Source organism: Pseudorasbora parva, chromosome 24, assembly GCF_024679245.1.
Source record: "Pseudorasbora parva isolate DD20220531a chromosome 24, ASM2467924v1, whole genome shotgun sequence".
In the NCBI taxonomy this organism is placed as follows: domain Eukaryota; kingdom Metazoa; phylum Chordata; class Actinopteri; order Cypriniformes; family Gobionidae; genus Pseudorasbora; species Pseudorasbora parva.
In genome coordinates, this window is record NC_090195.1 from 7,982,369 (window position 1) to 8,008,550 (window position 26,182).

A 26,182-nucleotide genomic window follows, 5' to 3' on the forward strand; every position below is an offset into this window, starting at 1 on the left:
ATGCGGAAGAACGTATTCAAATCAGGATTTCAAATTTTGATTAAAAGTTTAATTTACCATTTTTATGTATAGATTTTTTTCTAAATAGTTGTTATTATTATTAAATAAATTCAATAAAATACCTCACAATGTGTTTAAAATTGTGTTTACGTTTGTGCTGTGGGCAGTTACTCTAAAAAAGTACTAGTTACTAATTACATCTTCAATTAGTGTCAATTAGATTACTTAAAGAATAATTTCTCCAAAAGTAATCAATTACTTTTTACTAATTACTTTCTAAATCATATATCAACCTTGACTACTTAAAGGTGCAGTGTGTAGTATTTATGAGGCTTGTCAGAAATTAAATATAATATACATAACTATGTGTTCAGTGGAGTATAAAGACTTAACATAATGAACCGTTATGTTTTTATTACCTTAGAATGAACCATTTCTATCTACATGGGGTGCTTCTCAATATCCCTCCTCGTTTCCTCGCTCCTCCGTCCTCCATCCTATGCCCCGGAAACCGATGGAGCTCAGCCATCCTGTAGGACATCTCAATTCTCTAATTGCACCGCCAGGAGGCGAGGATCGAGGAGTGAGGAGGCTTCCTGAGGAGTCATGAGCGAAGATACACAGGTGGATTCTTTGCGGAAGTGTTTTATCGACTAAACATGACACAAGCATTAATTCTCCTCCCCCTTCATATCATGCCAGAGTTTATTTATTCATTCATCTGTTCCTCTCAATTCCAATTTCGTTTTAACTCCTACGGTGGCCGATTTAGTCCAAGATTAACATGGCTTCCAGTTTGACCTCGGCCATGAGTGTTATCGAGTGTTAAAATGCGAAAAGTGAAGCTTGAATTTACGGGTATGTCCCTCTTTGGCTAATGTACTTTCAAGATGGAGGGCCAACATGGCGACCAGCATTCGAACCCCTCACCCGTATGTTTTTTCAATGGCATATTATAAACTTACGAGAATACTTTATTACTTGAAAGAAGTAAATATACATTAATACGCACATATATTTTTGAAAGAACTAAGTGTTTTTAGCTAAGAATAAACTAAAAAAGTTACACAGTGTAGCTTTAAAGAGAGAGCGAGGATATCATTTCACTTGATTCAATTCCTCCATCCTTCCCTCGCATCCTGAAGGGGTGGAGCTAAGGCGCGAGGAAAGGAAGCTAGGAAAGGAAACGAGGATGCACAAATAAGAATTGGGAAGCACCCATACACTGCGGGTCTCCTTACAGTGAAGTCGCCATTTTGTGCCGCCATGTTTCTACAGTAGCCCTAACCGGACAAACTGCTCTACAGACACTTGTCACACTCAACGATAACATTTTTGTCTTGTTTCGGCCCCCTATAGTTTCTCTATGGCCGCATTTATACAGCAGGTCTTGATGCACAACTCCAATTTGGCGATACTATATTGTTTGACGACCCACTTACATCATCTTTTAAAAGTGACCGGTATGCGATATTTGCATTTACACTATACACTGGCAAAACAGCCCAAGACATTCTGACCCAGAATATGAATTAAAACGGCAGTGGTTGCAAGTGCAGACAAAATTATTATTCAATGTTTTGCTTTCCGCACTATCTTTCTTTAAAGGTCAGCAAAAAATTGCTTTTGTAAGGCGGAGAAAAGGAGGAGAGCCCTTGTTGCATATGATCGCAGTTCGAGTGAGTTGACGTCATTCATCTCTGTCCCTTTTTCAATGACATACGACTCACATTTACTGGGGAATATCCGATTTGACCGCTTACATGGCAAACGCAAATGCATGTATACGAATCATATCGGATTTATTACCACATATGAGTGAGGGCTGAATCCCATCTGAGGATATCGGAATCCATGTGCTTTTTTCCTACTTACACAGGTTCGCTGGTCATATCCGATCTGTGCCACATGGGAGGAAAAAACAGAATTTGGTGCCAGCTAGCATATCTCACTTTTACTCAGATATGCTAGCTGGCAACATAGGATTCCATTCATAATGCTAAGCTAAGCTAACGGCGACCTTGCCAAACTAAAACAATGCATGCACTGAGACTAAAATGCATTTGCCCACATATCTAAATGTAAAGAAGTTGAATAAGTCCTATTTCTAAAAACGGTGGAGTGTTCCTTTAAGTAGTTCAAGGATAGACATTAAACATCTCTTTTAATTAATTCAAATAAATAATATAAATCTACATGAATTATTCTTTTTAACTGACCAAGTATTACAAATGTGAGATGGATACATAAAATCATGCATTTTAAAATTTCAACTTTTATGTTAATTCCTATTGTATTATATGTGATATGTGATGGACCAACACCTGAATAAATAAGTTTTCCATTGATGTATGGTTTGTTAGGATAGGACAATATTTGGCCAAGATACAACTATTTGAAAATCTGGAATCTGACGGTGCAAAAAAATCAAAATATTGAGAAAATCACCTCTAATGTTGCCCAAATTAAGTCCTTAGCAATACATATTACTACCAATAATATTTTTTTTATATACTGTATATTTATGTTAGGAAATTTACAAATATCTTCATGAAACATTTTTACTTAATATCCTAATAATTTTGGCATTAAAGACAAATCGATAATTTTGACCCATAAAATGTAATTTTAATAAAATGTAAAAAAGAGTAATCTCTTATTTTAATTTTTCAAGGGAAATGTATTAAAGTACAGTAACTACACCCAACACTGGTTGTGGGTCAATTTTACTCCAGTTTTGCCTTGTTACGCATGTACCAAAAAAAAAAAAAAAAAAAAAAAAATTGAAAGGAAAGGAAAGGTTTGGCTGCATTAAAATGTATTTAGTATACAAATCAGTCCTTATACAGCAAATGTATGTGTTTTAATAATAATAATAATAATAATAATAATAATAATAATAATAATAATAATAATAATAAACAACGTATAGGCTAAGTAAAACGTATTTCACTTCATAAGAAACTTGTTTTATTTTGAAGGTATACCAATAACCATATTTTCTACAGTATAGGCTAACTAACATATTCCAAATCAAATCTATAATATTTTCAAGTTTCTTATGCAGTCAATAAAATGAGACAATGTCCAAATAAAGGGGTAACACTTTAATTTACAGTCTCCTTGTTATTATGTTGCACGTTCTCACCAGTAATAACAGTAAATGATGCATAATTACACACAACTAACCCTAAACCAACCCCTATTCCTACCCTAACCCTATACACGTAACGTTACTTAATATGACTCCGTGCTTACATATATTACAAGTAATATTGTTAAAGCATAAAACGTACCTCCATCATACGTAGCATAATTTCTTGAAACTCTGGGGAGGGAAACTATAGGAAAAGTTGTACAAGGGAAAATATGCTAATAAAAGTTATAATCTAATAAAGGGAGACTTTTGTGTAAGACATGTATTATTACTTTAACCTGGTATTTTTTATTTTATTTTATTTTATTTTATTGTCTCCTGCGTATGTATTATGCTGTTTCCTAAAGGGTTAATAAACACAGAGCAGGTTCATGATGATGGTGTGATGATGAGGTCATGAGTAAGCTACGGTAGCCGGTAGAGGAATCTTTTCTCTCACTCTTCCGGGCTTGTGTGTGCCGCTGTTCTTCGGACCGTCTCAGTAGGAAACATGGCGGCCGTCAGTAAGTACTTGACAGCGAAGAACTCCGCTGCGGCTGGCGGTGTCCTACTCATTTTATACTTCCTAAAGCAGAGACGAAGATCCGCTGGACTGAACAGGTATGTAGAAACACACATAAAGTGTCTAATGCATGATATTCAGATAAGGGCTGGAGTTCAGTGTCAGAGTGACCCCAGTTTAACTACAGCGAATTGAGCCCAGTTGAATGGCCATGTGTCAAAATCTAACTAGCTGTGATGCTCCAGATGTGCTGTCTAGGAAGGCACCTCACTAGGTTTTGAGACGCATCCTATAACGACCTTAAATTTTGAAATGCAGTAATTTAAGCAATAAAAAAGTTTATTGAACATGGTTATTGATGGTTGCAGTCTCACTGTCCAACAAAGGACTCTTTCATAAAGGACAGTGCTGGACAAATGTCGCCACAGTTTGCAAATAAAAAATCTACAGTAGTGTTTAGTGGTTAAATAATAAAAAATAAAAATGATTTATGCATGCACCTTGAACTCACTGCACACTTTTGACCAAAAAACTGCACTATATTTATAAAGTGCTTCATATTCAATATGATTAAACGTTATCAACTATTGTTTATTGGCGCTATTACCATTCTTTGATCCATTTCATCATTGTCAGCAGGAAGAAGGGTTCTCCAAATGATCTGAACTGCGAGGTAAGATTGAAAAAACTACACACACATATACATATAATATAATTGTATGAAATTATTATTAAAGTATATTAAAGTTGTATGAAACATTTGCATGCTGTGTATATATATATATATATATATATATATATATATATATATATATATATATAAACTTAAATGTGTGTGCGTGTGTGTGGGTGTTGTTCATATATACAATAATTAATCACTGTATAAACAAATCTATATTATTCAAACATGAACTTTTATTTTGGATGCAATTAATTGTGATTTGACAGCACTATATATTGCTGTAGTGTTCAAGGATACTGACAACAAATCTGTGATTCAGAGTTCTGATTGAGGTACCGAATGTCCTTGAACAGAACTGTCTCTAAAATCATTTGTATGTCTACACACTTGCACTATTTGATATTTATTATTACTTAATAAGTGGGATTCGTGATCTTTAGTTCAAGGTCTGGCTGTGTGAGACTATGCTATACTTCCATGAGTTTCCTTTGACTTTTAACACTTGATGTGTTTTAAAACCAATAGAAAGATGGCAAGAAGGAGAGAGCTGCTGTGGACAAGCTCTTTTTCATCCGGATCGCACGGATCATCAGGATTATGGTGCCGAGATTTTTGTGTAAAGAGGTGAGAGTTATAACCTACTTTTTAATGTCTACATGCAATGGCTTGACGAGAGTTGTTACTGAAACTAGTTGAGATGAGGCAAATATTAAAGGTTTCCCTTTTTTTCCCTAATCAGAGGCAAGTGATTTTAAGGATATATATATATATATATATATATATATATATATATATATATATATATATATATATATATATATATATATATATATATATATATATATATATAATACAAATATTTATTATTTTTTTTTTAAAGAAATTAATATTTGTAGTTGGCTGCAAGGATAGATTAAATTGATCAAAAGTGACAATAAAGACTTTTTACATTGTTCCAAATAATGCTATTTATAAATGTATACAGTCAAACCAAAATGATTCATTCACCAGATATCATTTTTTACTATCGGATCCAGGACATATAGTTCATTTATGTAAGTGGGGATGGCAAAATAAAGTGAACTGAAATATTATACCCAAAAAATCTTCATACAGATACTTCTACCAGTAACATTTATAAAAAAATTAGTCAGACACTTTGACCTGAAGTATTTTTTCTTTAAATTGCTAATGTGACAAAACAAAATGAAGCATTGCTTGTCATTCAAGTCATTGGTTGACCTAAATTAGTGTAATCTAATTGTGTACTTAAATTGAACAGCTGATTGGTTGATTGTAATCCATTACATTAGGGTTAGTTGCATGTAATTATGCATAATTTACTGTTATTACTATGGTAATTTTCTATCAAAGTTCTTGTCATATTTTATTACCATTTTCTAAACTAGAGCTAATCAACTGTGATAATGTGAGAAAATGTGAAGGTGTCTGAACACATTTTGGTTTGACTCTAAATTCTTTTGTTTTGAACTTGAAGGCAACATAAAGTAAAAATGCATCATGGTTTCCACTATTTACAACATTGATAAAATCGAAAATATCAAATCTTGTTACAATGATTTCTGAAGGATCATGTGACACTGAAGACTGAAGTAATGATGCTGAAAATTCAGCTTAACATCACAGGAATACATTGCATTTTTAAAATGTATTCAAATAAAAGTTATTTTTTATTTTATTTTAATAATATTTCAGTATTTCATAGTAGTACTGTTCTGTGTGTGTGTCACAGACATGGTATCTGTTCCTGATCGCAGTGATGCTTGTGACTCGGACCTATTGCGACGTCTGGATGATTCAGAACGGCACTATGATTGAAAGGTACTGCATGGATCTACACATCACATTTGTTAGTGCGGTGAAATATACAACTATTACACTTTGTGAAGACGCCTGGCACCCAGTTAAATATTGATGTAATGTGATTTGATTTTATATATCTTTTTTTAATCTTTGGCAGTGGAATCATTAGCAGAGATATCAATTTATTCAAGAGGCACTTTTATTCCTACCTGACTGTCATTCCTGGGGTAATTTACTGTATCTTCATATGCTGTAAAAACTAATGTATTGTTACAGATGTGGTGGTGTCATATAATTTACATCACTGAACCTGTCCATTGTTTCCTCACATGCTCGCCTTTCAGATCTCCTCTGGTCTGCAATTTAATATAGTCGTGAAAGTGTGCTTCCTCAAAGATAATTTGCATGAACACATGAAGGACAGAATGGCAGGATGTGTGTATATTCCCTTCTGTATTAACTAAACCGTGTTTGCGTGTGTTTGTGTGCACGTTGTGGTTTGCAGTGCGATCATTGGTCGATCCACTAAAGGTTTCAAGAAGTACTTATTCAACTTTATCACAGCTATGCCAATTGTAAGTGTTCTGCTTTTCTTATCGTTGGTAGTAATTGTTCATAGACAGAGGAGTTCTGAGAATATTAACAGTCTAATCTATGATGTTAACACTAAAACTGCTTCCCAGTAACAGTACTTCCTTTTCACATTAGCATTTTTATGACATCTTTGAGGCTAGATTGCATTTGTTTAATATCAGAAAGAGAGCTGAATGCAAGAATGGTTGGAATGTGTTGGAATAGAAACATTGCATCCTGTAATTTGTTGCATCTCAATCATTCAGATTGCCTTGGTGAACAACTTCTTGAAGTTGGGCTTGAATGAACTAAAGCTGTGCTTTCGTGTGAGACTTACCAAACATCTCTACGACGAGTACCTGAAGTAAGGCCCGTCGCTGCCGTGACATGACACTCTCACACAGCAATCCTGTAAATGAACATGACATTTCCAGAATGACTTTTTCAGTAAATACACAAGCGTGCTGTTCACACACGCAATGGCATTCTGTCTTTTTACCGGTAAATTGCCATTCACACATCAGTACCAAAACAGCAGTAAACTCTGTGACGTCAATGACCCTGAGCCGTTCGGACCTCGTACATGCTCATACCAGCAAACATTGTTCTTTGTTCACACACAGCATCACACCGGTAATGTTACAGCTTCTCTTAAAGACAAACGTCTTGTCTCTTAAAGGGGCAGTTCACCCAAAAATGAAAATGCATCATTTACTCACTCTCAAGTTGATGACATGCTTTCATCTGTTGAACACAAAAGAAGATAATGTTGAATAATCTGGGAAATCAAACAGTTAATGGACCCCATTGACAGTCAATGGGGCCCATCAAATTACGTTATTCAAAATATATTATTTTGTGTTTTGAATTTATATAGGTTTGAAACAACTTGATGTAAATGATGACAGAATTTTCATCTTTGGATTCCCTTTTACAGTTAGTTTGCCATTACATTTACATTAACATTTAATCATTTAACAGACGCTTTTATCCAAAGCGACTTACAAAAAAGGGGAGAGCAATAGAAGCAACGAAACAAACAAGGCCAACAACCTGTAAGAGCTGTAAGAAGTCTCAATTAATTAGCACAGTACACTTTTTGGGGTGGGGGGTGGGGGGGTGGGGGGACAAACAATCAAATGAGAAGTTACAAACACTTACAGAGTAGTTGTCTATCAGTCAATCAATGCTTCACCTCTAGCCATTATTATATTTGCTCATAATTGATTGGGCATTTGTTATAATATACTAAATTATGATTTATTATAAGGGATGCATTGACATTACATTTTTGACCAGTAACCGATTTATGACTGATATTAAAATTCTAAAGTATTTTGTGTAAAAAAAAAAATTGGGAGAAAAACCTATAATTTTACATTTATATATCCCTACTTTCCATTTTGAGATATGCTCAAGATTCATTTTTATCAATGATAAGTCTTAACAATATTAACTAGGGTTGCATCGATCTGATACTCAGTATTGATATCTTTCCAATACTGCCTTTTTTTTTTTTTTTTTTTTTTTTTTTGCCGGATCGGGTATCAGCCAGACGAGACTAATCCAAATCTGATATTGTGCGTATACTATTCAGTATTATTGTTATACCACACAAAAGGCACAAAACATTAAAAAGCACCATAAAGTTTTTGTGCACTATATTCCAAATTTTCTAAAGCCATTCCATAGTTTAATGTGAGGTACAGATGAATTCAGAGTTCACATGAATGCTTCCCTCCGCTGTGGCCATTGTCATTTAAAGTCATTCTCCATTCAGCATTCAAACTGCGTGTCACGCTCCGTTATGACAGTCTCCAAGATATTTCAATGTTCCTATTATTAAACTTGATAGTCAAGCCTGAGCCTTTCTCAAAAGAATGATCCCAGTCTCTTCCACACAGCGAGGCATACAATTTATTACTAAATTCTTCTCTTTTAAAAATTGAGTTAGTGTCGGATCGGTACCCTTTATCAGGCAATACAAAGGCAGATTGGACCACCCCAAGTAAATATATAGGAAAAATGCTTGGTGCCAAATATATGAACACCATATGATTCTCTGAAGAAAATGTAAATCTGATTACTAATGTCACCATCTTTGGGTTCACAGGGGTTATACGTACTACAAAATGGGAAACCTGGATAACCGGATTGCTAATGCTGATCAGCTGCTGACGCAGGATGTGGAAAGGTTCTGTAATAGTGTTGTGGATCTTTACTCCAACCTCAGCAAGGTACAACACACTTTTGTCTAAAAGACAGTTTTACTTTCCCAATAAGAGCTGATGTTTCTTTTCTTTGGATGAACCGTTTATGCGTTTACTTTCCCCCTCTCCAGCCACTGTTGGATATCGGCTTGTACATATTCAAATTGACAACAGCAATCGGAGCTCAGGTGAGTTTGGGAAAGACTGTGAAATTCTTCCATGAATAAATCCCACTGGATATTTTGATGATCTGATGGTCTCTTTGCACAGGGTCCCGCGTCTATGATGGCGTACCTACTTATCTCCGGCCTCTTCCTGACCCGTCTGCGCAGGCCCATCGGTAAGATGACGGTGACCGAACAGAAGTATGAAGGAGAATATCGATACGTCAACTCTCGTCTCATCACAAACAGGTGACCTTTACTATAAATGTTTTTTTTTCCTTCTCAAATTTTAAAGCACACTTAAATGCTTTTATTTCCCTCTCAGTGAGGAAATTGCCTTCTACAATGGAAACGTCAGGGAGAAACAAACTATTCATTCAACCTTCAAGAAACTGGTGACTCTATCTGTCTGTCTGTCTGTCTGTCTGTCTGTCTGTCTGTCTGTCTGTCTGTCTGTCTGTCGTGTCTGTCTGTCTGTCTGTCTGTCTGTCTGTCTGTCGTGTCTGTCTGTCTGTCTGTCTGTCTGTCTGTCTGTCTAAATAAATAAATGTATTAATTTATTTTTTAATAATTCATTTTATTATAAATTTTTGTTAAATTACTAATTCATTAAAAGATTAAGGCTATTACGGCTTTGTTTTCAATGAAACTCTTCAGGATTATTTCATGAAACAAAATCAGTTGAGAATAAAAAATATTAAAGGTTTTGACAGAATTACTATGAATGTCCATATTTTTATGATTTAGTTTTTCTTTTGTTAGTTATTCTTGAGTTCAACAGTATATTTATGTTAGATGTGATTTATTGATTTGACATCACTAATATATATATATATATATATATATATATATATATATGCACGTGTGTATTAGTGCTGTCAAATCAATAAATCACATCTAACATATATAATATAACTATATATATATATATATATAACTATATATATATATATATATATATATATATATATATATATATATATATATATATATATATATATATATATATATATATATAATACACATATATATATAATACACATTACAATTCTTTTTGTTCATATTTAACACGCATTTTTTAAATATTAACTTTGTGACCATGCAAAGGTAATCTGAATGTAAACATAGATGAAATAAGCATCCACAATTACATATCTAATACTCTAATGTCGGCTGATAACCTGTATGGTACTGATGTAAACCTATATAATCAATGTTTGCATGATTCATTTTGATATCTGAATTTGTTAGCTGAACTGAGTATGTTTGCAGGTTGATCATCTGCACAATTTCATCTTCTTCCGTTTCTCCATGGGTATGGTGGACAGCATCATCGCCAAGTGTAAGAGGAAGTTTCATTATCTTCTCAAGATAACATATACATGAACATGGACTGTAAAAGATTAATAAAAGCCTTCTCTTGTTCCAGATTTTGCAACCGTTGTTGGGTATTTAGTGGTCAGTCGTCCATTCCTTAATTTGTCTCACCCTCGACACCTGAATAGCTCCCATGCTGAACTGCTGGAGGTAAAACGTCAGTCCTTACACTGAGATTATTTCTAGTTAGTGGCCCTTGATTGCATTCACAATGCATGTCATTTCCGAGTAAAACGTAATATTTATTTGGAATAATGAGGGATGGGGCCCGATTATCTATCTTGACGTGTTCACTTGCAGGACTACTACCAGAGCGGCCGTATGCTGCTGCGCATGTCGCAGGCGTTGGGCAGAATCGTCCTTGCCGGCAGAGAAATGACACGTCTGTCAGGGTAAAAGTTCACACATCCTCATCACATTGCATCAGCATGTTTAATTAAGTTATTTGATTGCTTACCATTTAATTAAAAACATAACATTGTGTACATTGGTACAAGTACAACACTTGATACTATAAAACGAGTTTGTCTTTCCCTTCAGCTTCACTGCTCGCATCACTGAGCTCATGAGGGTCCTGAAAGAGCTGAATTCTGGGAAATACGAACGCACCATGGTGTCTCTGTCAGAGAAAGGTGAGCTGCTGAGACTCTCAAGCTCCAAAACAAACTTTAGAAAGATACATTGTTTATTTTTGAACAATTTTTTCATGATTTTCATAAACAGACACTTCAGAAAAGCTCACACTGGTCCCTGGAAGTGGAAGAATCATCAACGTAGACCATATCATCAAGTAAGAGCCTCTCAATTTCAGAGCTTCACTGTCAAGGGGAACCAACTATGATCAATTTAATATGCTATTTCTCATCAGGTTTGATCACACGCCCCTGGCTACTCCTAATGGAGACGTTCTGATCCGAGATCTATCCTTTGAGGTGCGTTCCACATGATTTCTATAAATCGTTTGTCAGTACAGAGGCTATCAGTGTAGTAGATTTAATATCATATAAAAAACTTCATACATTGTATTTGCATCTAAAGTTCTATTGACCTGATTACATGGTTTGGTTTTATAGTTTAGTCAATATTTGTCAACTCATGACTTTCCTCTTTACAATTGCACGTTAATTGCGACTTTGTTTTTCACAAGATGAATGATCTTTCATTTGCAGCTTTTATCATAATTGCAGCTTTAATAATCAGTCTCACAGTTGTGATTTTTCTTGTAATTTTCAACCGTTTTTTCATTGTTGGAACTTTTGCCGTATGATTTCATATTTCGCATTTGCAACTTTCTTATTGCAACTTTTTCATTATTGCAAGTTTGTTTCTTTTCTTGCAATTGCAAATTGAATTGTCAGTCTTGCGGTTGTTATTTTTGACTGTTATTCATTGTTGTAACTTTCTCACAGTATGATTTCATATTTGACATTTGCGACTTTTTCTTATTGCAACTTTTTGTTGTAATTTCCGACTGTTTTACAGTATTATCGCAGTGATCATTTGCAACCTTTTCTCATAATTGTTTTTCACAAGATTACTTCATATTTTGCATTTGCAACTTTTTTCATATTAGCTACTTTTTTCTTGTAATTGTGACTGTACTGACTGTAGCAACTTATTCATAAACTTTATTTAACTATTTCCTTTTACCTTTAGCTTTACTTTTTAGTCTAGTTAGAAACAGGCTTCTATTCCTGTCAAAGTGATGTTTGTACAGTTAATGTGCGTGTGTGTGCTCATCTCATTGTGCATTGTTCTTCAAAGGTGAAATCCGGAGCAAATGTTTTGGTGTGTGGTCCCAATGGCTGTGGAAAGAGTTCACTTTTCCGGGTTCTTGGAGAGGTGAGCACTTCTGTGATTCTGAGACTGGAATTCTGTCCTTGTTCTTGGCTCTCTGTGGAAACTTCCATTTTGTCTGCTTAATGTTGTTTCTCTCTAGCTGTGGCCACTGTTTGGTGGGAGTTTGACGAAACCAGAGAGGGGGAAGCTCTTCTACGTCCCTCAGGTGAAACAGAACCCTCTTTCCAATAGTAGAACATCTGAATTATCCACAACAGCTGAATAACTTCCTTTTTTGTCTGCTTTCAGAGGCCTTACATGACCCTTGGCTCACTGAGGGATCAGGTGATCTACCCAGATACCCATGAAGACCAAAAGAAGAAAGGCATTTCTGACCAGGTGCTGTAAACGTTTTACGATCTAAACTGCTGTAAAAACTCTAACATGCAGATGAGTTTACAATGATCCATGTCTATGTCTGTTTTTAACATTATCATCCTGTTTTTTTTTTTTTGTGGCAGGTGCTGAAGGAGTATCTGGATAATGTCCAGTTAGGACACATTTTGGAGAGAGAGGGATCATGGGACATGATTCAGGACTGGATGGATGTGCTCAGTGGAGGAGAGAAGCAGAGAATGGCGGTAAACAAAGACATTTTAAACACAGTCTGACATACAGAAAGCCAAAGTGACTTTCAGCTGCAGGGACAGATGTCAAATGAACAATACTGATATTGTATACTGACTTGTTGCCTCATTAACATCATGTTTTTGAACCACTACACAAGAATTTGCATTAAAGCCCAGATATTTTACTATACTATTACACTAGCACCCTTAGACTGAGCACATTGACCTCCATTGATGACCGACTCCATTGACTTGGAAATTTCTATTTAATTAATTTGATTGAGTCTGTTATTTTTACATGGCTACAGCGGTCAAGGGAAATCAAGAGGTTTTTTTAACATGTCTAAAGAGTTCCCAACTTCTAATTTTGCAATGTGTAGCCCCGCCCACTCTGAAATCTGTTTAATCCAAAGTATCGCTCCTCATGTATACTAAATTAGTCAACTAGATTTGTATATTTATAAATGAGAATTTAGAGATGTTTTAAGGTTTATGAAATGGTTTTTCCATAGATGGCCAGGCTTTTCTACCATAAGCCCCAGTTTGCCATCCTGGATGAGTGCACCAGTGCCGTGAGCGTAGATGTGGAGGATTTTATCTACAGTCACTGCAGAACGGTACTTGACATCACATCTGCACTGAAGAGATTTCTCTATCCTAAAGCCATTTCCCCTTCATATTTCTGTTCATTTTGCTGAAATTTTGCTGCACGTGTTTTTTTTTTTTAATTGGCAGGTTGGAATCACATTGTTCACTGTCTCACACAGAAAGTCCCTGTGGAAGCATCATGAGGTAAGATCTGTTGTGCTGCCCCATGATCAATATTTATTGACGTTCACTCTACTTATGCATAAAGAAGTACTTTACTGTTTACTATCACTTGCAAAATGGGCTTTCAGCACAACTAGATAAGTGATTTTTTTTTTTCAAGCTGGTGCTTCCTGACTAGAGAAAACCGATAAAAAGGGCTGTTGTTTTCCCTTTTGCAAAAATAGTTAGGAAAACTTCCAGTGCCCATAATGCACTGCCTACTTCCAGAATCCAAGGCCAGTCCCAGAGTCAAATAGCACCTTGTTTGAGTAGGAAATTCTTCTTGGCAAACGTTTTATGCTGCTATCAAAAATTTCACATTCAAGTGCTTTTTTGTCAGAAAGAAATAGAAAACAAGGAGGACACCAGGTTTATTCATGCCTATTAATTGTGAAAATCCTATTAAAGCAACAATGATATTTAGCGTCCCATTCATTGATAACCATATAAATATTCACCATGCTGTCTATAGTCTGCTTGCTGCCAGCAATCGTTCTCCCCTCCACCATGTTGAAAGTTTGTGTGTGGCCCGCCCATTTCTAGAACTTGGGTATCAAAATAATCCCTGATATGGTAAATGCGACTTGAGAGGGCGTTCTTGTCTTTTTATTTTTTTATTTTACCAAACTCATATTTACAATAATTCCAATAGCACATGTATTGTTTGAATTCAAAGAGTAAGCATTTAGGGAGAGTAAGTTATTTTTGTTTTCTAGTGAAGAATCCAATAAGGATACACACTTCTATGTTTGTAGCCTCATTTCAAACTAGATGGCACTGTGTTTAGGCCAACGGAGGGGGGAAAACTGAAAAAAAAACTGTCATTTTATTAATTTGGAAGAAGATGAATGAGGAGCTGCCCCCTGAAGCAAAACATTTCCTTTTTGCTGTTGCCATAGTGTTCCACTTTTACCGTAATGCTGTTTAAAAAGTAGGCAAAGTATGATAACATTTTTATTGATGATAAACCGACTCTTACAATAACTTTTGTTAATAACCCTCTGCCGATCCGGCTGTCTGTGGGCCATCTGAAATATTATATTTATAACGATTTTTAGAATTATATCTTTACCATTATATTTATCGTTAATGTCCTTCATGTGAATGGGCCATAAAGCACAAATTGTCATTTTTTTTCTTTACAGTACTACCTCCACATGGATGGCAGAGGAAACTATGAATTCAAACTCATCACCCCTGAAACTGTGGAGTTTGGCTCTTAAAGAGGAGCGACAGCACTGTACTATCATCGGCCCTAGCTAGGGGCCCTAACCATTCACTTCTTAAGGAGTCACCTGGCAACCTAATCTAGGAGTTTGTTTTTAATTATCAATAACCTTTATTGGATGAAAATGTGTTTAGTAATGTATTAACACTACTTTTGTCCTGAATGATTGTATATAATTTTGTAATTTAAGCAGTCCAATTTATAGGACATCCGTTAAGTATGCGTGGGAATGTAAAGCAAGGAAATACATCTCGTGTCTGTGCTCTAAATTAATACATGAAATATTTCTGTATGGGGTCACATAAATCAATGCCACTGGACTGAACTGAACGTTTAATATGTTAGAAGCACGATAGTGAACTATTATTGCCTTTTTCTCATCAGCTAAAAAGTGGCCTTAGTGCTCACAGCAGCATGGTTTGGGTGTGTGCGAGTTGCTTTTTGGTGCACTTTACCTGGTACGGTGATTTGAAGAATCGGGTATCCTCGTAAAGTACAACTGTTCGATGAGAGGTTGCCTATACACTTGTTTACTCCAGCTTTGTTGGCATTTCTTGATGTGGAAGGAATATTTCTCTGCAGAACGGTTGTTGTACGTAAGAACTGTAAGAAACGTCATTGTCGTAGCACTTAAAGCATCAAGCAAATGAACCACTTTGCTGTATGTTTTCATTAAAAAAAGATTCATACTACGAAGTCTGCTACTTTCTTGTCTTGAAGAAACGGTTGTAGATTGTGTTGATGATTTCGAAAGAGTGTTAATTCAGTTGGACTTGTTTAGTGCACATTGGTTACTTTAGGGAATCTTTGAAAAGATGAATGTTGAACTTTAACACACATCAAATGTAAGTGAAAGGTCATTTAGATTAGACACTCCTTTGACCTTTCACCCTCCACATGTTAATGTATTTTTACATATCTCTTCTTGTTCTTGACCAAAGGTGGTAAAAGTAATATTAACAATTTACAATCCATCTCATTTTAAAGTTTTTGTGTTTAACAAATAAGCACAATGATATAAAGTTTTTAGTTCTGTGGAATTGAATTACCATTTAGTACCGTCACTTTACCATGGCACTGCATGGAAGACTTGCATATAGTAGTGTAGGTTGTGCATGACTTATGATTAATGATTTATGAGATCTGGATAGCTTCCACTGTAAACCATAGACTGTAAACTCTATCCGGAGCCACGCAAAACACACATCTGCTTGATCTGATATTAAAGGTTGGTGTATTACAAATGGATCACTAAACAGATTTTCTGTTACTACAGATCAGCTGTGGTTGTCATAGTAACACAACATTTTATTTCATAGAGAATTACTTTTGAAAAATATTTTTAGAAAGGTGTGTGAACTAATGATTATCAGAGAATTAAATTGATTTATTTATAATATTGTATAATTACATTTATTATTGAGCACTATTGTTTATAACAGTTATAATATTATAAAACATATAAATGTAATTAAACTAATTAGAATATCCAATTATTATTATTAAAATGTGTGTGTGTGTATATATATATATATATATATATATATATATATATATATATATATATATAACACTGTTATGTGAAAGTGCAGAAATGTTCAATATTGTTTCTTATTTAAAATTGAAATCATCATTAAACTGCACTAGGTAACTTTTCCGTCCGCTAGAGGTCGCCTATTCAAAACAAAGGCGTAGTTTGATGAGGCCAAGTTTGAGCTCATAATCTTGGGACATGTGGTCTTCATACCACAGCCGGTGGGAAAGAATCAGGATAGGCAGAAATCATGTTCATGGATGCGATTATTAATGTTACTGTAGTGTGAAGCAGAGCCGGACCAAGGGGGTAATCTAACACTCAGAAAGCGTTCCACCCATAGGGGCTGCCACATTACCTGCTGTTAGCATCCCATTGGCTCCCATTCATTTTTGAGTCACTTTGACAGTGAATAACTTTACATCAGAGGCGTTTAAAGACTCCATTTGTCCATTGTTTATTTATAAAGAAACACAACAATGCATAAAAGGCTCCATTACCTTGTATCTTACACTATCACCCCCTAGAAGCTGTTTTTGTAAAAATAGGCTAATGATTGCGTCATAACCAATGCGACTCTGTCGCACAGTTGAGAAATTACCGTATAGACAGGAGGAGAATCTCAGAAGCAATCTTTTACTGTCTATGAGACAGTCGGGGGGACGTGGAAACATAAAGTCCGATAAAGTCAAGGGAGAAGAATGGGGAGAAGCCGATAGTGAGCCAAAAGCAACGGGAGAAAATATTTAAACAACGTGATTCAGATTTCACTTTCCACAACTACTAGAAGACCTACAGCTGTCAGACAGGAGGCTCACGTCACATCTATGTCGTCAAGCTCAGTCTGAGCCTGCGCAGTTCGCTCAGCCATCAGGAAGTGAGTGCCTCTGATTGACCTCATTTTCCGCCATTGAAGTCTATGGGAACGCTCTGTCCATTTCTTTTACTGTCTATGAGCAGGACCGAGTGTTGAGGAGCTGAGCATGGCCACTGGAGCGATTGTTACACAAACACACACCTCACAAGCAGCGGGACTTTGATTATGACGGGACAAAGTCACCGGCGCAATTTCCGCTTTTCTGGTCATGAGTATGAGGTAAACCAGCTCTGTTTAACATATTAGATACATTCAAGTGTGTTTAAAGGTCCCATTCTTCGCGTGTTTTCGAAGCTTTGGTTGTGTTTACAGTGTGCAGTATAACATGAGTTCATGTTTCGCGTGTAAAAAAAACACAGTATTTTTCACACAATTTACTTATTTGTACAGCTCTGTTTCCTCTGTCCTAAAAACGGCCTGATGATTTCCTTGTTCTATTAAGTCCCTCCTTCAGAAACACGTAACGAGTTCTGATTGGGCCAGCGCTTCCCGTGTTGTGATTGGACAGCAGCTTAGCGCACTTTGCCTGGACAGGTCCCGCCTCTTACCATAATGGGGAGATGCAAGCGCTGAATGCGCGCTCTTCTCCACGTGGGAGAGCAACAAGACCACGCCCCCTATTTTGTGTGTTCTTGTGGGCGGAGGGTTAGTCAACAAACGGTTCTAGTGACGTCATTCCTGAAGGAAGTGCAGGGGTGTAGTCCAAACCGGCCGTTTGCTGTAGGCTTTGAAAGGGAACTTCTTTTAAATAAAATATCTCGCTTGGCATTGAACTTTGAGCTTTATCATTAGGTATTATTTATGCTCCAACAGCAACATTACACACTAACTAAAGTTTGAAAGATGGAATCGCGAAGAACGGGACCTTTAAAATGATTGACGTTGTGCGTTCGCTCAGCGGCTGCTGTGACACTTGTTCACACTGCTAAGAGTAAAGCTTTTCTGCCAAATAAAACCGAAACCGAGGTTAACTCAGATATGACGCCATTGACAGGCGACTCCCTCAAACGTCCCGGCTCCTTAGTTAAAATAGCAATTTTCTCACAATTTACAAATAGTTGAAAAAATTTGGGGTATTGTAAGAACTCACCTGGACAAAATATATAACACTGGCCTAGTGGTTTTTGGATATTTTACTGTAAAAATACTACATAGTGTACCTTTAATAATGAAAAATATATTTTTATATGATTACCATGATTTTATAATAATACTAATAGTAATTGTTTTGTTGTAACTGAAAATTATCGTTATATTAAAATATAATAATTAAAAATGATTAAATTATAATTAAAATATCTTGAAAATATATTATATATTTATATATAAAATGTATATATTGTTTATATAATGTAAAAAGAATAACTAGTATTTTATATTTTTTATATTTAGTTTTATTATATGTAATATATATATATATATATATATATATATATATATATATATATATATATATATATATATATATATAATACATTTAATAAAAATAAATATAGAAATACTATACAGTTATTCTTTTTACAGTTACAAATAATAATTTTAATTTTAATTATACACTTTTGGTAGACGATGGTGTTATTAAAATTAAATAATTATAAATTACATGACAATTAAAGATAGAACAATTCTTATACAATTATTCTTATTACCATCAACAATTAATGTTATTAGTTATGGTATATTTATTGCATTTCTAAGCACTTTTTTCTGACAGCTGATAATAACATGCATTTGTTTACAGTGTAAACTGTTGAACATTGGCCTCTCATCATGTGCTTCACTCATCTGAGCTCACCACAGGAAGCTTGTCATAAACCACATCTTGTTTCCTTTTAGGTGCAGATAATAGAATGTTAAGCTGTTTGTGGCTTGTCAGTGTGTGTGACTTTCAAACTCGTAACTTCACTTTTACACTGTGACCGTTTCCAGGATCAGATCAGCCGTTTAAAGGGATGCAATGGCATGGTTGGCCTTCCTTCTTATCTCCTGTCTTCAGACATTCAGCCTACCATGTCAGGCCATTGAACAAGGTAGAGTATCTCTGATGTATTTTATTCATATATAAATACAAACTTAAAAATGTCAGGAAGTGTAATCATACCTGGCCACGTGATAGAGCAGACAAACTGGTTCGGTAAGAATTTCCCATGTGTTAGAGCATGAAATGGGTCTGTTGAATGTGCATTGATATGACGTCTACATCTACAAGTCTTATTTCTCTCCAGATTTTCTAAGGTTTGTTGGGATTGGAGATTGGGGTGGACTTCCTTTATACCCCTACTACACAACACATGAGTATGACACAGCGACTGAACTGGGCAGAATTGCTGAGAGCTCAGGTCTAGATTTTGTCCTCAGTCTTGGAGATCACTTCTATTTCAGTGGCGTCAGAGATGTGGATGACACTCGCTTTAAGGTGAACACCAAGCTTCTTCTCCTAGAATTCTTTCTTAAAGTCACAATTAGACAGAGGTTCTTCCCTATTGTGACGTATCTCTGAGTGAAAATGTAAGGCAGGATTTGATTTTGTCCATCAGGAATTGATTGATAGCTATTGGTCGATGATGTGACAGTAGGCCTTTGTGCCAGTAAACACAACATCAGAGAAGCGTAGAGATGATTTCATGGTGACTTTCAGTGCTTGTGAAATAACCTCAAGCCATTTAAGGCATCCACCATGTAAAATATAAGGTTACCTCAGGTTGATATGTACAACAGTCCGTATTTGTTTGATGTCTGGTGTTGATGTAACTAGGATCGGACAGGTTGAAGAGCAGACGGTGGGACCATGTCCAGGGTACTTTAGCTCAGTGAACTGCATTTACACCATCCGGACATGTGATATAGTTTGTGTGAAAGACAAATACATCCCTCTAGTGGTAGAGAAACAGAACACAGTCAAGCTTTGGCCTTAATTTCCAAATTGTGCATAGAAATGACAGTTTTACCAAAAGTAAAACAAGATGGCTCCTCATCACCATATTTAGATAGATGTAACTGTATAACTGTAAGTAATTATATAGCCTAAAAATATTTGACATTAAATAAAAAGATTACAAAAAAGTGGTACAGTGAGCTTCCAGATGGTAATGTTACAGTGCTTTGATGAATTATGTGCTGATTGAGATCATATGAATGAACCGTGCTGTTTTATTTTATTGTATTTCATATGGTTTACTTGTTGCATTTGTAGTAAGACAGAAGTAAAAGTAAGCACAAGTACAACTGGATTCCTCCTCATCACCATATTTACATCAGTGTAAATACAGTAATTGTTATTAGAAGCCTAAACAAATTTAGACAATAAACGTACCATGGTACAGTGAGGATCCAGATGGTAATACCATAGTGCTTTGATATATTCTCTACCATGGTACAGAATGATACGATATGCACAAACCATTTACATCTCTTACAAAAATTAAACATAACTTAAATCGCAAAATGTACTTGTCTTTTGTAAATAAAAATTATTTAATTTATATTATCAATTTATTAATTATTTAAATGTTTAAAATCATTTCAAATGTTTTCTATTACATAATGCCATTTATTAACATTATGTATTATTTTATACATATATATTGGAACAGGAAGGGGCCATCCCCACACGCATGAATTCACTGAGCTCCTGAGAGCGACCCATTCTTTCACAAATGTTTGTAGAAATGTCTGCTTGATTTTATACACATGTGGCCATGGAAGAGACTGGAACACCTGAGTTCAGTGATTTGGAGGGATGTCCCAATACTTTTGCCAATACAGTTTATAAATAACTGGCTTAAAAAAAATGTATGGTGAAAATAATAACATGCCTAAGACTTTTGCACAATATATATATGATTTCTGAATGATCATTTGACACTGAAGACTGTAGTAATGATGCTGAAAATGCATAGCCTGGTCTGGCCTGGTCAGAAAATAAAAATTGAGTGTAAGTACGTATGAGGGCAGAGCCAGGCTAGAAAATGCAGCTTTGCATCAAAATAAATAAACCATGTTTTAAAGTATTTATAAAAAAAAAAAAAAAATATATATATATATATATATATATATATATATATATATATATATATATATATATATATATATATATATATATACAGTACATAATAGATATTATATATATTTTTAAATTATGTTCTAATGAAGCTCTATTAAATTCTTCAGTCTACCTATGAGAGTGTGTTCTCTCATCCCGCGCTGATGGCCGTGCCATGGTACCTGGTGGCAGGAAATCACGATCACCGTGGAAACGTGTCAGCTCAGATTGCCTACTCAAACAGATCTGAAAGATGGTGAGTTAGAGGTCAAAGGTCAACATCTGTACATTAAAGAATGTACACATAAGCATTCATGATAACAGAGGGGTTCTGTTAATGACTGACAGGATGTACCCCGACCTCTATTATGAGCTGAACTTCAAGGTTCCTCGCAGCAACACGTCCATCACGGTTCTGATGATCGACACAGTGGTTCTGTGTGGGAACACCTATGATGGGCTTTACCCTGTAGGTCCGGAGGACTACGCTGCTGCCAACCAACAGCTGAAGTGGATCAAGCAGAAACTTCAAAATACCAGGTGAGATGTTAGTACAACAGTAGTTAGTTAACACCCAAATGCAAACACTTGCACAAGCTGCCTAATATCTAATATATATATATATATATATATATATATATATATATATATATATATATATATATATATATATATGAACAAACAACACTGAAATCCAATGTGTCTTGCTTCTTACTGAGCAAATATTAGTCCTGTAACAGGAATTTTAGGCGCATATTTTAAAGGTCCTGACCTGTCGTACTCATTCCACTCCTCCATTGTCACATTCCTTCACTTGTTCTCTCTCACTTTTAATTTCACCGCCTCAAATCCACCCTCACATTTTCCTACATCCCACATAGGACATGGAAAACACTCCTTACTAAAAATATGACCAACTCCTAAACACCCAACAATTAATTCTGTCATTGTCAACATTAATGCTGTTGTGTTTTGTGTGAAACACAAAGAAAAAAATGTTTAACCCTATAAAGCCTATTGCATCAAATTTGCCTTGAACCGGAAATTATCAACACTATCAAAATGTAAAAACCTGTTGTACACAATATGCTTTCTGTCATCTGATAGTGATCAGTTTATATTTTTTCCAAGTGTTTTAGCACTTTAGTAAAACATCATGAAACGTGTCTTTTAGCTGTGAAATATGAAATGATTTTTATACCTAAAGATAAGAATAACTGTCATATTTTTATTAATAAACATTTATGGACTAAAGCTACTTACTCTAGGTTTACTTGATTAACCATACATTATTTTTGTGAATTTTTTTGAGAAAGATCAAGCTAAAACGTGAGCATCAAATATACAGGCTTGTGATGAATCTTAATTTGTACACAATAAAAACCCACAATAAAAAAATACAGAGCTTTGATTATAAAATTAAGCAGTTAAATATTATCTTAAGCCTGGTGCACTCAGTGCTATTTTGCCCACGATTTGGCCGTCTGAGACAAATTTAGCAAATCCTAAAAGATTCCTCTGATCCTAGGCTAAAATCGGACGTCTTTGGTCGTTAGTTTGACATGTTGTTAGCCGATTAATGTTAGTTAGCCGATTAATGAGCGCTGCGATCAGATTTTACCTCAGACGAAATTCTGGCAGTGTCAGAAGATTTGGCACACAATCCTGCAGTGTGACTTCTCCAACGACGACAGTCAAATGTCTCCGTTTTTCAAGACAAACTATGACCAAAATGAGAGCTAGAGATTTCTTTGTAGCCAGCATTTCAGTCCCACATGTAATGCGGCTCACTGTCACCGAACGCGTAATTCATTGATGATATAAAACTCTGACGAGTTTTCTTGCGCGCGTCCGTTTTTAGCGCGCCTTCACTATCGTGCAGTCTGACATTAATGTCAACTGATATCTTACAGTGTGACATGGCTTATTAAGAGATATAAAGTGACAACTGATATTATATGCATTTTATGCGCGCGCACGCACGCACGCACGCACACACACACACACACACACACACACACACATGTTTGTTTTTGTGAATTGTGGGGACATTCCATAGGCGTAATGGGTTTTATACTGTACAAACCGTATTGTCTATCCCCTTACACTGCCCCTATCCCTAAACCTACCCATCACAGGAAACATTCTGCATTTTTACTTTTTCAAAAAAACTCCTCCTGTGTGATTTATAAGCATTTTGAAAAGTGGGGACATGGGGTAATGTCCTGATATGTCACCATTTTCTGTAATACCTGTGTCATACACATGTTATTATACACATTTTTGTCCTGATATGTCACAAAAACAAGCACACACACACACACACACACACACACACACACACACACACACACACACATATATATAGAAAAAAATCATAAACATCATAACTGTATTATACTAATATGATAATCTCATCGATTTTCATTACAAGCTATCAAAATTTCTTCTTAATTGTTGGCCATATAAAGAACAACATCTATACTACATATTTTGCTCAGTTTGGGCCTCTGAATAAAATGTATTAATATTGCTCTCACTATGTCATACTTTAGTCCTATTGGCCCATAAAAGCCTGATGTATGTTATACAAAACATAAAAACACATATGCAACCCTTTTTTAGATTTTGTTTTATATTTTGTCCAAAGGTTCAATACACTGTTCCATATTAAAAAAAAAAAAGAAAAAAGAAAAAAAAGAAATCAGGCTTTACATGGTTAAATAATAGTGCTTATACATCAGACTATTTTGCTGCTATATTTCAAGTCATGTTCACTTTTTCTATTTTTATTGCCCAGTTTTATGAATGGAAAACACAAAGTTAACTGGTCTTAAAAAAGGAAGAAAGGTTAAGCGCCTGGGAGGACTGTGTTTAATGTGCAAACTGTTAGCAGCCAGATAAAACTGATAAAACATGTGCGGGGGGGAAATACAGTAAAAATTCCACTGAGAATAAAAGCGTCATCAGCATGCAAACACTCGCAGCTGTTTTCCACATCAGAAGTGAAACGAAGTTGATATTCATCAAGTGCTTTTATAATAAATGCGTCTTTTGGTTTGTAATCCTCAGGTCAGATTTTGTCATTGTGGCCGGTCATTATCCAGTCTGGTCCATTGGCCATCATGGTCCGACCAAGTGCCTGGTGTCAAAACTCAGGCCCCTCCTGAAGAAGTACAGTGTCTCCTTATATCTGTGTGGTCATGACCACAGTCTACAGGTCGGTATCTTGAACATCACATTATCGTGTAAAAGAAAATCAAGCAACTTTTTAATAAAACATTGCATTAAAGGCACAATATGTAAGATTTTTTGTATTAATATATCCAAAAACTAGAACAATGTTATATATTTTGTTGACTTGTGTACTTATATTATCCCAAATATTTGTATAACGTATATGATAAAAATACGCATGAGCGGAAAAAGGGAAAGCGCTCGTCTTGGGCATAATAAAAGCTACTCCTTTGTTTTAAATAAGTGACATCTAGCTGCGTAAAATGACATATTGTGGCTTCTATGGGTGCTAAAGTGCTTTCATTATGACTGTTAATGTATTGACCAATTAGCATTAAGCAATGGAACTATAAATATGATGTAAAAATGATTTTTTCCCCCCATCAGTTTATCAGAGAAGACGATGGAAGTTCGTATGTTGTCAGCGGAACTGGAGTTGCAGATGAAATTTCCACTGACCACAAGAACAGCTTCCCATCGTCTTGGCAGCTTTTCTCCAACATGGTCAATCAGACGACAGGAGCATTCGTGTACTTTGAGGTCAATACAAATGAGATGCTGATAAGTTACATCCAGCCAGACGGGAAGTGTGTGTACCAGACATCCGTCCCTAAGCGCAAACTTCAACTTTGACGTCATGTGTAGCTTTTAATAAACACAACAGTCCCTTTGGCAAAGTTTTTTTCTAATTGCACTACTTCTGTTGTATATTCTGTTGTAATTTAGTTTGAACTGTTTTTAAGTAAATTCCTTGCAATGAACTAAATAAAACATTTATACTTTATAATAAATTGATTTGCTGAGATTATTGCAAAAATACAGTCTAATATGTGCAAAATCATGTTTTATGAGTTGCGAATGTATTTATTAGTTTGTTCATGTTAGTTCACGGTGCATTAACTAATTGTAACAAATACGACTTTTAATTACAATACATATTAGTAATGTTAAAATTAAGCCTTAAATAAGTTAAATAATGTCTTAAATTAACTTAAAGAGTTGTGAGAAAATTAGATGTGCAGCAACGCACAGATGTGCGGTCTTAAAGTGCCAGCAGCCTAATAATCAAAGAACAAAAATAACAGAGAAAATGATTGCTTTAATAAGTATTCATCTATATTGATTTTCTAATTTATGCATGTTAGACTGTAAAGTGGTTGATAACTAATTAAAAAAACTATGTATAATGATTATACACCAGTCAGGCATAACATTATGACAGGTGAAATGAATAGGCTAACACTGATCATCTCTTCATCACTGCCCGTTAGTGGGTGGGATATATTAGGCAGCAAGTGAACATTTTGTCCTTAAAGTTGATGTGAAAGAAGCAGGAAAATTGGGAAAGCGTAAGGATTTGAGTGAGTTTGACAAGGGCCAAATTGTGATGCATAGACGACTGGTTCAGAACATCTCCAAAACTGCAGCTCTTGTGGGGTGTTCAAGGTCTGCAGTGGTCAGTATCTATCAAAAGTGGTCCAAGGAAGGAACAGTGGTGAACCGGCGACAGGGTCATGGGTGGCCAAGGCTCATTGAATTGATGCATAGGTGTTGACT

General features: G+C 35.4%; 2 protein-coding genes across 5 annotated transcripts; both read left to right on the forward strand.

The window, feature by feature from the left end:
- Positions 1 to 3,581: 3,581 nt before the first annotated feature.
- abcd3a (ATP-binding cassette, sub-family D (ALD), member 3a) lies at positions 3,582 to 15,627 on the forward strand. 4 transcript variants are annotated; one of them, XM_067434354.1, is made up of 23 exons: positions 3,582 to 3,757; positions 4,296 to 4,332; positions 4,867 to 4,965; positions 6,095 to 6,183; positions 6,323 to 6,392; positions 7,005 to 7,102; positions 8,852 to 8,975; positions 9,080 to 9,136; positions 9,219 to 9,361; positions 9,438 to 9,507; positions 10,385 to 10,454; positions 10,542 to 10,639; positions 10,790 to 10,881; positions 11,030 to 11,121; positions 11,213 to 11,279; positions 11,358 to 11,421; positions 12,254 to 12,331; positions 12,429 to 12,494; positions 12,578 to 12,667; positions 12,790 to 12,909; positions 13,410 to 13,514; positions 13,633 to 13,689; positions 14,853 to 15,627. In XM_067434354.1, the coding sequence occupies exons 1-23, from the start codon at positions 3,648 to 3,650 to the stop codon at positions 14,928 to 14,930; spliced, it is 1,974 nt and encodes a 657-aa protein (XP_067290455.1). In that variant the 5' UTR covers positions 3,582 to 3,647; the 3' UTR covers positions 14,931 to 15,627. The 4 variants fall into 4 exon arrangements, with proteins under 4 accessions (XP_067290455.1, XP_067290454.1, XP_067290457.1 ...); XM_067434353.1 differs by lacking the exon at positions 6,323 to 6,392 and adding an exon at positions 6,671 to 6,740; XM_067434356.1 differs by having other exon boundaries at positions 4,299 to 4,332.
- A 3,524-nt stretch (positions 15,628 to 19,151) lies between these two features.
- acp5b (acid phosphatase 5b, tartrate resistant) lies at positions 19,152 to 25,746 on the forward strand. Its single transcript, XM_067434357.1, has 6 exons — positions 19,152 to 19,376; positions 19,572 to 19,762; positions 21,517 to 21,644; positions 21,737 to 21,928; positions 24,461 to 24,608; positions 25,013 to 25,746. Exons 1-6 carry the CDS (start codon positions 19,304 to 19,306, stop codon positions 25,256 to 25,258), a joined length of 978 nt encoding a protein of 325 aa, XP_067290458.1. The 5' UTR covers positions 19,152 to 19,303; the 3' UTR covers positions 25,259 to 25,746.
- Positions 25,747 to 26,182: the final 436 nt, after the last annotated feature.

What these genes read in the sequence shown, in the direction of transcription:
- abcd3a (XM_067434354.1), top strand. Translation starts at nt 3,648, where the DNA reads ATGGCGGCCGTCAGTAAGTACTTGACAGCGAAGAACTCCGCTGCGGCT. An exon ending in TTTACTCCAACCTCAGCAAG is followed by an intron (nt 8,976 to 9,079) that starts GTACAACACACT and finishes CCCCCTCTCCAG; the next exon opens with CCACTGTTGGATATCGGCTT. An exon ending in TCTACAGTCACTGCAGAACG is followed by an intron (nt 13,515 to 13,632) that starts GTACTTGACATC and finishes TTTAATTGGCAG; the next exon opens with GTTGGAATCACATTGTTCAC.
- acp5b (XM_067434357.1), top strand. Translation starts at nt 19,304, where the DNA reads ATGGCATGGTTGGCCTTCCTTCTTATCTCCTGTCTTCAGACATTCAGC. An exon ending in CAGAAACTTCAAAATACCAG is followed by an intron (nt 21,929 to 24,460) that starts GTGAGATGTTAG and finishes TGTAATCCTCAG; the next exon opens with GTCAGATTTTGTCATTGTGG. An exon ending in GTCATGACCACAGTCTACAG is followed by an intron (nt 24,609 to 25,012) that starts GTCGGTATCTTG and finishes TCCCCCCATCAG; the next exon opens with TTTATCAGAGAAGACGATGG.